The 17,271-nt window shown below is 36.5% G+C and overlaps 1 protein-coding gene across 7 annotated transcripts in view; it reads right to left on the reverse strand.

Annotated features, from left to right (window-relative positions):
- The window catches only part of SOX6 (SRY-box transcription factor 6), a 306,844-nt gene that overhangs the window by 11,896 nt on the left and 277,677 nt on the right, over positions 1-17,271 (reverse strand). For 6 of the 7 annotated variants that reach the window (XM_084254042.1, XM_084254038.1, XM_084254044.1 and 3 more), the window contains one exon: positions 1,374-1,607. In XM_084254042.1, the coding sequence (XP_084110168.1) occupies positions 1,374-1,607 (234 nt within the window). The remainder of the gene's footprint in view (positions 1-1,373; positions 1,608-17,271) is intronic. The other variant, XM_084254040.1, reaches the window with a different exon arrangement.

Here is a 17,271-nt window from a genome sequence, read left to right on the forward strand (position 1 = left end):
GGAAACAGAGAGGTTTCTGTGCCCATCTGAGAGCTCACTCAAACTGCTACTAACTGGCAAAAATACATATGTATAGATTACACAGATATAGGACAGATGAACATTGATTTTCTTTTGTCTATTAATTTGAAAAAAATAATATCTCCATTCGGAACATGTCAGCTTAAAAAAGCATAATACCGCTATGTATCTCTCTGGGACTCTAAGAATAAAACCCCACGATGACACCAGTATCCATCTCCAAATGCAAAAATCAAAAGGAACAAACTTGTATTTTAACATTTTACCACTATTAGATCGTATGTATGTTTTACGTTTTCTTAGAGGTCACTGCCTCAAAATGTCTCACAATCAAGTTGAATTATTTATACAGTGACAAAACATGTGTATTTGTGTATGTCCAGATCATTGATATTTACTCAGGTTAAATATTTATTGCTTTTGAACAAAACATTTAAAAATGGAAAACCACAGTTTAAGTCTCTAATGTTTTTCGGCTTCTTAAACTGCTCCCTTTGAGATTTTGTCACATCACGACAGCTTAAGTAGAACAGTGCCTTCTGTGTTTTTTCCTTTTAAAGAGGAAACATGTTGACTGTAATGCTGCATGTTGAATAAAATATGTTCAATATGTTGAGTGCAATAATTCTAAACTGTATAATCTGCACTAGGCAAGCTTTACACTAATAGAACAAGGCTTGAATTTAATCCTGAGAAACGGGAGAATCATTCTGGCAATTTACCACAGAATGGGCCTCTGCCCTGTGGTCTGTGTGTTCAGCTCACTGCTATGAAATTCGAACTAGTCATATCTTATTAAAGTAAATGTAGTTTTATTTTACAAGTTTAAAAGTTATCATTAGAGGCTCTGTTCCACACTCCATGAATTTCACACTATTTTTGGCTCCCCCTAGTCCTTGATGAGTTCTTTCAGAGGGATGTAGAAACCCAAAAATACTAAAGCAGAAAACTGTAGGGTCCGTGAATATTTGCAAGGTTTTGTAGCAACATATGAATTTAAGAAGACTGAACAAGAAAAGGTGATAAAATGTGTTTCCACGAGTCCTGGTTAGCAGTGACTTCTCAATGTAATCAAATCCACAGCATTAACATATACTCTAAATAGTTTTGTCTTTAAAGTAAGTTTTCAGTCATTCTTCCTTTGGCACTTGGTGGGTATAAAACTCCTAAACCCAAATGCCACATTGTGGGGTGGGGGATTCAGAGATGATGACAAAGTTTCCTATGGCAGACTGCAGAGCTACATCTAACTCATCTAACCGCAGTCTCCCTTAGGGTGTCAAATTATGCCCCTGCTTTCCACCTTTGAGGCACTCACGAGGTAGAAGATCAGCATCAGCTGCTGCACTCACCTAAGATTTTGCTAATGTTGGAGTTATGCATGTCAGGGAAGGCCTGAAGGATTTTCCTCCTTTCATCCTTTGCCCAAACCATGAATGCATTCATTGGTCGCTTGATGTGTGGCTCGCTGCTGGCCCGGCCCCGGGCATCCCTGTAGACTCGTGCTTCAGCCACAGTGGCACCTCCTGTTGGCCAACAATAATACTGCTGTAGTTTAGCTGCAGAGCCATTCATTGCTTTACTTCCTGTAATGTCAGGGCAGGAAGAACAAGATGGGTGCAAAGCATTATTATCTGGATAATGTAACACAGCTTGCCACCTGGTTCAGCTGCTTTCCCTAGGCCCTTTTCTTCTATTTCTAAATGATCTTTTGGAAGCAGAAGACAGTTTCAAATGACAATTCTATTGGCCCTCTGAGGTAGGCCTCAAAGATGCACTGGAAAGAATTAATTTTATATATTTTAATATACCTACTGTATTTTTACCACAATCAATTCCAGGTGATGATAAAGCAATGGCTGCTTATTATTTTAGGGTAAATTTTCCTGCTGTGATCCCTCCCTTTAAAAGCTGGCTTTTACCTATCATTTTAGCCTCATTTGCCAAAAATTGCAGCCACTTCAAACTCTCTCTTTCCCTCAAACAAAATTCTCTTCAACAATACTGTGCCTTGACCTGTGATTTCTATACAGAAGCTCTTTCTCCTCTTTCTTCACACTAAATCCCATTATTCAACCTTCAAGGTCTATTCAAATGCTGGTAAATTAATTAAGTAAAAAATATTAATTGAGCAATTATTATGAGCTAAACTGCACATCAGATGCTAGGAATACAAAGATTTATTTATCGTTCATTCATTCACTCATTCATCAGTTCCTGCTTTTAAGGGAGCTTACATCTCATAGGGGAGATGGACCCCAAACAGACAATTATAACAGAGTGTGTATATTGAAGTAAACAATTCTATTGAAGTAAACAGCGCCTAAGAGGGCACCAGACAGAATGGTCAACTAAAGTTCCCTTGGAGAGGTGACATCTAAATTGAACCTTGGAGGATGAATAAGAATTAGCATGTGAATGGAGAAGGGGAGTAGAGACTGGTAGGATGGGTAATGTGGATGAAAGGAGCTTCATTTGCAAGGATGCTAGACAGAGTGTATTTATTCCTCTTTCTTTTAATCTATGTGCTCCAAAGTAATTACTCATTGACACAACTCTCTCTCATATTTCCACTTCATCCCTAGGAACATAAGACCCCTCTATCCTAAGGATTTCCCATAAAATAAATACTTAATAAATATTTATTAAGTAAAAGATTGTTTGGTTTCCAACTCCTATGTAGTAGTAGACTAAAGGCATTGATTTCAAACTCTCGATACATTTTTTCTGCTCTTTAAGATATTTAACATCTCCCTACAAAATGATGCCTAAATTCCTGATATTTAATAGTTTCCAAAGAGATGATTCTATTAACATGGCAGACTGAATATGCTCCTTATGGATATGGCAGGAACTGGCTCTAGTTCACTGCTGTATCCTTAGGTTCCAGAAAAGCAATTGGTGAACAGAGTTTCAACTTCCAAAATATTTTAAAGTAATGAATAATTGAAAAAGTGAACGAATGAATGAACATAACTCTTACTTGTTTTCATGCACCTTACCAGCATGACACAATGAGGTATGCTTTGCAATGTGGCAACATTTGAACAGCTCCCTATAGATTGAGAATTTCTATAGTTAAATGTGAAGTGGTTGGACTCATCAGTCTCAGATAGGGCTACTATTGCATAAACAGGAAAACCTACTCCCAAAAGCTTAGAATCAAGTATACATTAGAACCAACGTTTCCACTTTTTGAGAAAAGTAAAGCCTTTCGGTTCGGTGAAGTGATTATATAGGAACAACATTAATACCGAATTAATACCTTGATTAAGTAGAAATTTGTGTCAGAGCTAGTAATAAATTAAAATATTATTATTTGTCAAATATGGTCATCATTTAATGTTAACAAAAGACAGGATAAATGGATCAAATTGGCTAAAATTGTCAATTCTTTTGTAAACATGAAGGAAAGCAAAGGGGTCACTTTCTGAAGATCTCGCAAAAATAACATTTTATAAACAGCACTTCGTTTAGGCCTACTAGACAGAATGATTCCTTACATGAAAAGTCTCAGATCTCAAGATGCATAACTAATATGCTACCTTTTTGCCACCATACCCACAGTACATTAATTTCATTTAAAATGCACTGACCATACAGGATAAATTGATTTCACTTTATATGAGTTTGACAGCCATGTTTATTGTGCAGTGAAATGTAGTGTAGCTTCCAGCTGACAATATCCATCAACACAGGGCAATATGCTGACTGCTGGGCCAGATGAAGGCATACATTACTCTGGAAGTGAAACACTCATTCAGATACGACAGTGTCTTCTCCTGAGGATCACCATGGTAATTTATGATGCCCTCAGTGCCATTACTTTACAACTGACATGGATTCAGCAATTTATATACTTGCATGCATACAAATAAAAGGAGACATGCTTGTGGAGAATGTCAGATACAAAAACATTTCAATATTATTCTAAGTTAACTACTATGCCACAAGTGATTAACATTTGTGATCTGCTTCTATTGTTGTAGATTTCATGCCACCTCTAGCAAAACCAGATAATCTTCTTCCACTATTTATTCATTTAAAGGGTCTATTTCATTGTGCATGGAAAGCATTATTCTCTATAGACTGACAGAGATCATGGTGAATTTTAGACTTTGGTTTTAGTAAATCTACTCCATACCAAGTGATTCTCTCAAACATATTGTATATATGCCAAATCTCTCTCCTTCTTATTAACATATCCTTAATCTCTTCTATTTTACTCTACTTTCCCCCCCCAAGGAACAGACCTTAGATCCCATCTACCAACTGCCCCACACCATCCCTTCTTCCCATAGTGCATACTATCTACATGAAACTGACTGACACTAAGTTAATTACACAGAGGACCTCTAGACTCTCAAGGAATGCTCCCAGAAATTGAGAAATACAAGCATAATACATAATATAAATATATAAATTAAGAAATGGAAAGTAAGAAATGCTTCGAGGCATGTACACATTTCTTTTTTCTTGCTTTCTCCTCTCTATTCCAGCAAGAGTCAACTGAAAAATGAGTGGGGACATTCCAAGTTACATTAGGAGTGTTATAGTCATAAATCAAGATTTAGGGAAAAGAAGAGCTTTATTTACAGATAACAAGGTTTGAAACCACTTTTAAACTGCACCTTATATCTGATTAGAGTCAGAAATTTAAGAAAATATTTTAAAATACCACAAAGTCAAAAAATATTTAGAAGTGTTCCTGAACTTCCTTAAACATTGTTTCATGAAACAAAAAAGTTGGGGAATTATTACTAGTGAATTAATAATAGGTTATAGGTAAAAGAAAGATAAATAAATACCGTCTCAAAGACCCATTAAATAAATATATTTTGTCAGACAGAATGAATGTGATATATGTAAAGTACTGGAACAAGAGGTTCTCTTCTGGGATCTAGTTCTGATAATGGCTGGATCACTTATATCAGACCAGCCTTCCAGCAGATAATTATAAATGCTGGATAAAACAACCATTTGAATGCACCTGAAATCGATCAAAATTAAGAGGAAACTGGAGAATATTCAATCCTAGAAAGGAATTTCACTGAGTAAGATTCCTACTTTCATTGTTTTCCATGAAGGCATTCTCCAGTCTGCAAAGCAGCGAATGGCTAGAATGTAAACAGAAAATCAATTTTAATTGGCTTAATGTGTCAAAAGACAAGAGTTTGAGGCTTCTGAGTGGTTGCTCCCTGAACTTCACATGTATATGGATGGCTCCAAAAATTCCAGTAGAATGCAGGGCTATCTATCTGAAAAACCTGGGCAGAAATTTTAGCTAATGACCACTGTAATGAAAAGCAGAATTTGGATTTGAATCCTACCAAGTTAGAGGAGGTATTCATAAATACCTTGGACTTCCCACTGAAACCTCCAAGGACCCACTATTTAGAAATAAAAACTATATGGCAGTACTAAGGATTCACTCTAGGATTAAGGAAAAAACTGAAGCAGATTCTCCCTAATAATGTAAAATTATGCCTCCACAAGTTCAATGTGATCATCAAGTAATTTAACTGCTTCTAACACAAAATTTAACATTCTTATTAAGGAAGATATTAGAAGCTTGATTCCTTATAATTTATTGCTCAAAAGATATAGTGCATAATAAAAGGTTACTAGTTGTGTAAGCCACCAGGAAAATGTGACTCAAAGACAAATAATGATCAACAGAAAAGAGAAAGTGAGATGACTCAGTATAATTGGCAGACAAGGACTTCAAAGTGTACCCACTATAAATATGTTCAAGGACTCAAGTGAAAAGATCATCATAATGAATGAATAGAATGGAGAAACTCAGCAAAGAAATGAAGCTATAAAAAGAAGTAAATGGAAATTCTAGAACTGAAAAGTATATTTGAGATGAAAATTCACTGAATAGACTTCACAGCAGTTTGGAGTGCAGAAGAAAGGGTTGGGGAATGTGAAGAAATTTTCCAGTCTCAAAAACAGAAAGACAAGAAAGTTGAAAAAAATAAAAAGGGACTCAGCAAAAATATGTAGAACAATATTTAGTGTCCTAAAATATGTGCAATTAGAATTCCAGAAAGAGAGCAGAGAGAGGATCATAACTGAAGAATATTTGAAAGAACACTGGCTGAAAATTACCTGAATTTGGAAAGAAACCTTTACTCATAGTTTTCAAGACACTGAGCTAAATGCAGGCAGAATAAATACAAAGAAAATGACACCTAGACACTAGTCAAACTGCTGAAAACGAAAGAAAATGGTACATACAAGGAAACAATAATACAATGATGGCTGATTATTCATTAGGAACAATCAAAGCTGGAAGACTATAGAACATCTTTAGAATGCTGAAACAAACAAAAAAGTCAATTCAGAGTTTTGTCCAGTGGACATATGCTTCAAAAATGAATACGAAGTACATTTTCAGGCAAAAAAAAAAAAATGAGAGAATATATTATCAGCAGACACATACCAAGAGAAATAATTAAGAAAATTATTCATGATGAGAAATTAAATCTGATGAAAATTTGAATATATAGACATGTGAATAAAGTAAAAAATTCTCTTTTTCTGCTTTACACTAATAAATAACTTTAAGACAAAGGACTACTTAATACAAAATATAGCATTGTATCAGGGATTTATAATACATGAAGAGGTAAAATATATGAGAACAATAGCACATTAGCACAAAGGAAGAGAAGAGTAAATAGAATTAAATTCTTTTTTTTTTAAATCTTTTTTTTTTATAGAGGCATGTTTTATTTGTTTGTTTGTTTGTTTATTTATACATGCTCTGGGTACAGTCAGAAGCACGGGAGGGTGAGAGAATTCACCAGAGCCAGAGCGGGGAGCAGAACAGGCAGAAGGACCCAAGTACACTGCTGAGGGGAGCAGCGGGCGGCAGGAGAGGTCTGCGCGCCATGTGGGACCCTCCTCCGGTGGCCGGGGAGCAGCCGGGGATCGAACTGGCGCTTTAGAGGCTGCGGGCAGCTTCGCAACCCAGCGCTCAACCGCTGCGCCACCGGGGAGGCCCTAGAATTAAATTCTTAAAGGTTACTTTTTAAAATGAGAAGTGGGGGCCTCCCCTGGTGGCTCAGCGGTTGAGCGCTGGGCTGTGAAGCTGCCCGCAGCCTCTGCAGCGCCGGTTTGATCCCCGGCAGCTGGCAAGGGTCCCACATAGCACACAGACATCTCCTGTCACTCCTGCTGCTCCCCTCAGCAGTGTATTTCGTCGGTCTGCCTGTTCTGTTCCCCGCTCCAGCTCTGGTGAATTCTCTCACCCTCCCACGCTTCTGATTGTACCCAGTGCGTGTATAAATAAATAAATAAATAAATCCTTAAAAAAATAATAAAAATAAGTGACATGGTTGCCAATATTTTAAAAAAATAAAATAAAATGAGAAGTGGTATACTTTTAACTGAAGGATGTATAGTGAATCCTAAAAAAAAAAAAGAAAAATAGCTCTGAGACAACCAGGAGGGGAGAGGAAGAGGAGAGAAAACAGGTGGGCATTAAAAAATAAAAAATAAATAAAATGCCAAAGAAATAGTTTAAGAAGAAAATTAATACATATATGCATAAATAAATAAATAAATAAATAAATAAATAAATAAATATTAATAGTGATATAGCTAAAATACCAATTGGGTAATTGAAATGGGAAACTAAAAAGAAATCAAAAGGGAGGTAGCAAATAAATAAATGGGGGAACAGTGTACTTATGGATGGAAAGAGTTAATGTTAAGATGTCAGTTCTTTCCAAATTTATCTACAGATTCATTCTAATTCTAATAAAAAGCTCTAGAAAACTTTTTAGAAAAAGGAATTGTTATGAGAAAGTTGGATAATTCAAACTATTTGATTTTAAGGCTTACAATAAAAATACCATCCATGACACTATAAAGATTACAATGGTACAAACAGTGGGTTATTGGTATAAGAATAGATAATCAGTGGAACAGAATACACAGTCCAGAATTAAACCCTTACATATATGGTCAATTTCCAACAAAGAGTTAGGATGTTTAAGTGGATAATGATAGTCTTTTCAACAAATAGTGTTAGTACAAGTAGATAATATGCAGATAAAAGTAAACCTTGACCTTTCATCACACACTACACCTGACAATATATGAGATGAATCATAATTTCAAACCAAAGCAAAACCTGTAATACTCCTCAAGGAATACATTGGAGAATATTTTACTGATTTGGAGTATGCAAAGATTCTTGACATGGCATAAAAAGCACTAACTATAGAAGAAAATAAGTTAAACTTGATCAAAATTAAAACTGCTCATCAAAAGTCAATGTTAAAAAATGAAATAACAGACTGATAAAATATATGCACAATACACATATCTGACATAAATTTGTATCAAGAATATATAAAGAACTTCTATAGAAAATAAACTAATTTTTAAATGGGCAAAATATTTAAAACACTTTACAAAACAAAATATAGGGCCTCCTTGGTGGCACAAGTGTTTAAAACTCAGCACTATGAAGCAATCCATAGCCGCTGAGGCACAAGTTCAATCCCCCACAAGGGAGGTGACCCACATGGCTCAGCAGACCTCTCCTGACTCATGCACTGCTCCCCTCAGCAGTGTATTTCAGTCAGTTCACCTGTTCTGTTCCCCACTCTGTCTCTGGTGAATCTTCTTACCCCCCGCACCTCTGGCTTATACCCCAATTCTTATATGCATAAATAAATAAATCTTCAAAAAATATATCGTTATGGTCCATGTATTCCGTATCATTAATCATCAGGAAAATGCAAATTAAAACCAGGAGATACCATTTTGCATCCACTTATTACACTAAATGTTGGTAAGGATATAGAGCAACTGAAACGTTAATATATTGATTATAGAAGTATAAAATGGCATAACTATTTTGGCAAACAGTTTGGCAGATTATTTTAAAATAGATACTTACCCGTGATCCAGCAATTCTACTACTAGGTGTTTACCCAAAACAAGTGAAATTTTTTTCCAGAAATACATCTGTACAAGAACACCAAAGTGAAACAATCTAAGTGCCCGAAGACAGATGAGTGGATCAGGAAAGTGCATTATATGTACACAATGGAATGCTGTTCAGCTGTCAGAAAAGATAAACTCTTGCTACTTGCAACTACATGGATGGAACTGGAAGGGATTACGCAAAGCAAAATAAGTCAGAAGGAGAAAGTCAAATACTGGATGGTGTCACTTATATGTGGAATACAGTGAAACAAAACAAAAGGCCAGATAAAACCAAATAAGTAACGAACCCTAGATATTTGATTGTATACAGAACTGAGGCTATCAGAGCAGAGAGGAGAGGGGACAAGCAGGAAAAGGAGCACAATGGGCTAACTATTGATATTTTGATGGTAGGTGAGGTGTGTAGGGCGGGTATCCCATAACTAAAGCACAAAACTTTGTAAACCAATATTACTGCAATAATAAAAATGTACTATAGCCTTTTAATTCATGATAACCAGAAACTGAAAATAACTGAAAAATGGACAATTGTGGTATATCCACACAAAGGGACATTAAGCAAACTGAAGGTGTTTTAACACAGTTGAAAAAAAAATAAAAAAGGAAAACCAAAAGAACCAAACCAACAGAAAACCACTGAAAGTCATGAACAAGACTGATTTTTTTTTTTTTTTAAATTTATACAAGCATGGGTACAGTCAGAAGTGCAGGGAGGGTGAGAGAATTCACCAGAGTCAGATCGGGGAACAGAACAGGCAGACTGACGAAATACACTGCTGAGGGGAGCAGTGGGCATGGCAGGAGAGGTCTGTCGCGCCATGTGGGACCCTCGCTGGCAGCCGGGATCGAATCGGCGCTGCAGAGGCTGCGGGCAGCTTCACAGCCCAGCGCTCAACCGCTGCACCACCAGGGGAGGCCCAAGAGTGATTTTTTTTTTTAAAGATTTATTTATTTTATACGAGAGCTGGGGTACAGGACAGAGGCACGGGAGGGTGAGAGGATTCACCAGAGACGGAACAGGGAGCAGAACAGGCAGATAGACTGAAGTACACTGCTGAGGGGAGTAGCAGGTGAGACAGGAGAGGTCTGCCACGCCATGTGGGTATCTCCCTGGCCGGCTGGGACTCGAATCTGCACTACAGAAGCTGTGGACAGCTTCATATCACTGCACTCAACCTGCTGCACCACTGGGGAGGCCCAAGAGTGGTTTTTTCTTGAAAGTTTCTTTTTCTCTGTGGACCTGAGTTAGTGGTAAGTCTTTGTGAACTCAAAAAGATGGTCCCATTACCCAAAAAGAATTGTTAAGAAAAAAAACTAAAAGTTGTTGCTTATCAATAAAAGACACATACCATTGGAATGCTTAATAATCATAGAATTTTAGGTTTCTTCAGCCAATAGAAAGAGTAGTTGATTTCCTTTAGGATTCTGGATAAATCTGCATGATACATTTGATAATTCTTTGTTTGAGTTAAGAGCGCATTCATTGACAATGAGTGAAGCAGAAAGGAAAATTGTAGAAGATAGATAAATGTTTGAAGGGGACATGAAAACTTAGGGTTTTAATATTACACAGGTCAGGTATTTTTCAGCATGTTCATCCCACCAAACCTATCTTAATAGTGTAAAGGTGTAGGGCCTCCCCGGTGGCGCAGCAGTTGAGCACTGGGTTGCGTAGCTGCCTGCGGCCTCTGCGGTGCCGGTTCGATCCCCGGCTTCTCCCCGGCCACCGGAGGAGGGTCCCACATGGCGCGCAGACCTCTCCTGACGCCCGCTGCTCCCCTCAGCGGTGTACTTCAGTCCTTCTGCCTGCTCTGCTCCCCACTCTGGCTCTGGTGAATTCTCTCACCCTCCCGCGCTTCTGACTGTACCCAGTACAAGTATAAACAAAACAAACAAACAAACAAACAAATAAATAAACATGCCTCTATCAAAAAAAAAAAATAGTGTAAAGGTGTAATTCCCAGTGTTGTAGGAAGGAATGACACCTGTCTGTCCCTAATTATGGAAGTTCTGCTAACTTTGCATTCCCACTTATTGTCAGAATGTGAATTTACTTTCATTATACAAAGGCTGCTTGGAATTCAAATTTAATTTTTCCTTGCAAATAAAAAGAGGAGGGGGGCATTCAGCTATCCAGGATTTCCTTGTCAGGAAAATAAATTTCATGGCTGAACAAGAGCCTTAATCATTAGGGAAGTGATGTGTTCATCTTCTGAGAAGAAGGGATCTCAGAGTAAAGAAGGTTTGCCATCTATGTCTTCCATTAAAAAAAGTAGCTAGAGAGGTCAGCAAAGAGTGACCTACTGGTGAATGCAATGATTTAAAGACAGCAAAGGTAAAATATGAAGTGTCGTTCTAAGTTTGCTGAAAAAAGAGGAACCAGCGATGCAGCTTAAAAGATGAAGTACTTGTGGTATTCTGATTAAGGTATTTATTCAATTTATCCAATAGAAGGGAAGATTGTAGATAAATTTTCTTTTCCCTGTTTGCATGGTAAGATTTTTTAAGCTCACTAAAAACAAATACCTTATTTTCCTCAACTATTGAATTTATCTCTACGAAGAAATTTACTGAATAAACTAGATAGATATATAGAAAGATATAGATGAGCATGGAATATACATAAAGAAAAAATAATTCCATTGGACACTTTAGAAATAGATGTTTTACTATTTAGAATAGCAAGATAATTCTTTAAAGAACTATTTACTTTATTGACTAGACTAGACCAGATCAGAGGTCAGTTCTGAGGTTAGGGACACAAGGTATGCTAAGTATTTTTACATACTATGATAATTATTAGAGTGCTTTTTAAATACATTATCTTTATCTTCTGCAATCCCTTTAGGGTAAGTAGGTAGATATATTTGTTCTACTTTATAGATGAGGAAATAAAGGTTCAGGTTGTTACTTCTCTCCGAAATAACCAATTAATAGAATACTGCTAATAAAGAACAGAGCCAAATCTCGAACCTAGGTCTCTGATTCTCAGTCTAGTGCATTGCCCCTATACCAACGGTACCCCAGTCATTTCCCAATGATCTGAAATTGCTGAATTTCAAAGTCCACCTTTCCTTGACTGGAAAATTACTTTCCCCCTATAAGGATGCCATTTCCCTGCACAGCTAAACATGTTAGAGGAGCTTATTACCAGTTATGAAGTTCATGCCACTGCCTAATTGGCTTCTGAAATACTGCCTGACCAAAGATATAAAAGCATGCAAAGAAAACACTGAGGGCTGAAATTATAGCAGGGATTAAAACTATGCTAAATTAATGTAGTCCTTCGTTATAGGATTATGAGCAAGCGTTATTGTGGATAATACTTCTATTTTTTCCTGTTGGAAACTCCACTCTCCTGAAAAGATCAACAAGAAGAACCAAAAGGGAATTCCCTAAGGTCAACTCTGAGGAAACATAAACCTCTAATTCAATAACTCTGCTACTGCTCTGAAAAAAGGCTTTATTATTGCAACATCCATATGGAGCCAATTGGACATTAATGACTAATCAATCCCTCCCCTTTCTATTCTACTTAAAGTGTCACAAACCATGTTTAGATTAGCCCATTTCCTGCTTAGGATTGCTCAAGATGTCTTTTGTTCTTTCAGTACCAGCCTGATGGAGGCAGCTTAAACAAACACACAACCAGAGTGGCGCAGGAGTTATAAAGTGCCATATGTGAATGAACAAAGGGGCTATACTAAAGCCTTTTGTGGTATTTGTTAATGTTTTTCATCTGAGCTTAAAAAGGCTTAATGACTTTGTGGTGAGCTGATGCATGTGGCTCGTGGCTTTGCAAAATGAAGGAAATTCTAACCAGTGATATACCAGTCTGTATTTTCAAGAGCCTCTCGCTTTCAGTTTTGGTATTCATGTTTACCCTTTTTTTTATTCTCAAGTTATATTTGCTTTACACAAACAGCTAAAGAGAGCCTTTTATTTTGTTTCAAATACAGGATCCAAATGTAACTGGGATAACTTCAGTGATTCTTTATTTTAATGACCCATGAGCAGCAAAGAACATCAAATATTCTATTTATTGTCTACTTGCTATTTGTATGCATAGGGGGAGAGCTTACAAGCTATTGAGTTTAGGTAAGAAGGCATCACTGAAGGTTGAACCAGACACCACTGTGGATGAAACTAGACAAAAATAAGTTCTGGCTTCCTAAGATCTTAAGTAGATTCCTTTAAAGAATGCAGAGATGGGTGAAAAGATGATAGGCTGGATAATTTATTTTGCTCAACAACTTCTACCTCCATCCAACTCAACATACAACCATAGACTCTACAAGAAATTAAGAAGTACAAACCATTAAGAAACAAGCCTCAGAGTTAATTAACAAAGACGATGCTAATTCACCCTCTTGTTTTCATTCTTATCATCTATTAGATTATCTTGGTCTCATTGTCTGCAGGACTAGTCATAGACAACTACCCTTCTAGCTGATAATCATACTTCCAGTTTTGAGTCCTCAGTCCCCACTTAAAAACATCTTCCTGATTTCTGCCACAATGGTCTGTCACAGACATTTGTGAACAGGACAGTCCTATATTTAAAATTCATCAATGGTTTCCTAATACCCAAAAGGAAACTCCAAACTACTTAGTATGGGATATAAAACCCCATAACCAGGCTTTCAATCTAGGTCTCAAGTCCCATCTCTAGTTACTTGAAAATTTTTTGCTTTATAATACTGAACTAATTTAGTTCTTTATATACCATGCTGTTTTACACCATGAATTCATGTTTTTCCTTTTTCTGGGATTTCCTACCCATCTTTCCATCACTCATTCTTTGACTCATGTCAGGCATCATCTCCAGGAAGTGTTACTTGGTTGTCAGATTAGGCTAAGTATTTTAGACTCCTACAGCACCTCTTAACATTTACCATCCATCTAAACATTTACCATATTTTGTCTAAGTTACTAATTGAATGAGCCCATCTCCTTCACTACAGGGAGATTAGACTCCCTCACTATGCACCCCAAAAGGGCAGGGACTGCACTGTGTCTTATCTATAACTGCATCCCTAGAGTCTAATATACAGACTCGCATAAGGTAGGAACTGAAAGGTCTCAGCAGAAAGCAATGTATATCTTCAACCGAGAGAAATTTATAGTGAGACACTGATGTCCCTGTGTTGCATCATCAGTACCTGACGATTTCTGCACAAATCCCACTTTCTTATATTCTGCTAAAATATCTTGCCTTACATGAACCCTTTATAAAATAAAAATGATCCTGATAGGGAAAGGTCCCCACAGTTGATATTTAGAACTCAGAGTTCATTGGTCTAATTTTACTTCCTTTATTGACTTGCCACATTGCACATTTCTGAAATTCCAGCCTTCCTGCTTCCAGAGAAATCTTGAAAGGGTGATAAGGCAAATCTGAGCTTCTGGGAAATATTAAATATGAAAACTATCCTAATGCATACAACTGAAGCATGTATTCAAACAGGCATAGGATAGTACCTGCTCTAGTTAGCAGAGCCATTACGAAATGGATAAAACCTGCTCCTAAAACTGAGAATTTTAACATGAGAGGGAAACTAAAGATCATCTAATCTGTAGTCCTCATTCCACATGAGAAACTGAGTATAGAGAGCTTAAATTGCCCAAGTCTCACAGCGAATGGCAAAGTCACAATGAACTCATAATTATAAATATCCTCAAAGTTTCATACTTGCCATTAAAATGAATTTCTAAAGTGGTCAACTGAATTGCTTCAATGGCATTTCCAGACTTTTTCTTAACAAAATTAATTGGCCTCTCATTTTGTTTCATTTGTTTCAAGGAATATGTCTTTTTTTAAGAATGAGAGATTCAGATCATGGGTTCAGTAGAAACTCAATTTGAAGGTTAAGGATATAAAAATAGTATTAGAGATGGTGCAAGAATTTGGGCAATCAACTCAATTTTATGGTCCATCAAAACTTGTTTGCCCTGAGGATTTGGTGAAAGTATTTGAAAGTTATGTAATACAATCTGTGGTTTGAAAGAGTAAAAGAAAATTTTCACAAATTTCTATTTCTCAATTTTTTTTGCTTTTTAATTAAAATCATCATAGGAAAAAGATATTCCAGCAAAGACAACTGACTCAATCAGTTTATCTTGAAAAAAAGTTGGAATCAATGTGGCTCAGATGTTACATAGTTAGACAGATATGGTTTGAATTGCAGATTTGATCTTTCTTAACTAAGTAACCTTGCACGACTTATTTCCTTTCTCTGAACTGTAACATTCTCTTCCTATAAATGAGATTTAACAATTGCAATTTGACAGGATCCTTGTGAGGTTTAGATGGGAAAGTAAATTTCCTACCACAGTGATTAAAACCCAGTACTCACTCACTAAACAGCAGTTATCTTTCAAGATAGAGTATTAATGAAAGAGAGCTAATCAAATATCTATCCCAGTACCAAGAACACACAGCAGGTGCTTAACTCATGGTTGTTTCCTGTCTCGTGTTTCTATATATACCTGGATGATGGTTCCCACACTGCAGTCCTGTTCTTCAGGGTAATTACAAAACGAATCATTAAGTTATCTGGGGAGTACAACTTACTGCTTAACTCTCTTTTCTGCCCCAAAGCTAAAAATATCTTTCAACAGGGGCCTCTGTGATATAGAACTAGAATGCATCAAATATGCATTAAGCCTGACCAAGAAAGACTACTAAGTGGAGGACAGGAAGTTTTAGAGACATTGACAGTTGTTTTTATTTCTTCCCTACTAACAATTTTGTAACACTGTACATGGAGCATCTATTATCCATTTGAGTTTTGTCTCTACGTAGGATCAACCTTCCCAGTGAAAAGTGAGTTTATATTGAAGCAGTATGAAATGGTTTCTCTGCATGAATACACACACACACACACACACACACACACATTCATACACACATATACCAGTAAGCTTCTATTTGTACTTTTGGTATAAATTTAACATGACTGAATGCATTGCTTATGAAATTTTTCTCTCCAGGACTGAGACTTGAGTTATTAAATTTTAGTTTAGATTAGTTTTTTACAGCTTACTCCTAAATGTAACAGTCTATATAGTACCATGCAAATGCAGATTGATTCTTACACAATCTCTTTCCTCCAATACCATGATCTAAATTGTGGCATTCACTGAATAAAAACAATTTTTAAAAATTACTCTCAAAAGTGAGTGGCAGACATATAAGGCTGATCTCTAAGGCATATATCAGTCACAATAGACAAAGAAAAATCATACTGTGAGTGCTATATCCAGAAGGAACAGAGTTATCTTTAATATGAGAGCTAAAAACCCTCTAACACTCAGCTCTCATTATGTGATATGAAGACACCCCTCTGATTATGAAGATCATCCTCTCTGAAAGGATACAAGAAAAGAGGAATAAATAGAGTAACAGATCTCCAAGATCAGCCTAACTTCTCCTTTTCCTTTATGCTTAACCTTTATAATCTATGTGAATCTTGAATAATTAAAGGTTTGTCTACTTGGTGGTAAATTTCAAATTCCTCAGTATGATACTTCAGGCTCTCTACAATACAGAAACTAGCTATTTTTGTAATATATTCTGTTCAACAAGTACTTACTACTGAGTACAAGTATGTAGAAGACTTTGCATTAGTTTTGGTGGGGATCACAAAGACAAGAAAAGTGATTCTTACTTCTAGAACTTCCTTAGGAATATCTGTGTGCTTTACTGTTCTATGTCTGCTGTGATTATTCCCTTAAGTGAAAACTTGTCCACTCTCTTTGTTTATCTAAACCTAGGCTTATCTCTGATCATATTTTTATCATGCCTTCCAGAACCCTTGCTGTGTACAAAGCACTGCCGTTGCCTCTGCAAATGGCAACTTTTCCCCGTTTCTCTAACTATGTACTCAAATACATAATACACTAGGTTGCTTTGCTTTCTTGTGTGCTAATCTTACCATCCCAAACATATACCGAGCTCTTGGAGAATATAGGGAAGTCCACTTTTTAAAAATTATTTTTCTCCATGTTCATAAAAGTGTTGTGTACGTAAAAGATAATCAGTAAGTTACAACATGATTGAACATGTGGGTGAAACTGAAGACTGGAGGATTCTACGTATGAACAGGCCCCGACTGGAAATATATGGCTATTGCACTAGTGATTTAGTCTACAGAGAGCCACCTCTTAGTATATGAAAATAAATAAAAAATATTGGGGACAATCAGAGACAGGCAAGTACAGTAAAAAGAGACAATGAATCTAGAAAGAGAAGCTATTCAAAGATAAGATCATAGTTAA

This window comes from Talpa europaea (genome assembly GCF_964194135.1).
Source record: "Talpa europaea genome assembly, chromosome: 1".
NCBI classification, from domain to species: Eukaryota; Metazoa; Chordata; class Mammalia; order Eulipotyphla; family Talpidae; genus Talpa; species Talpa europaea.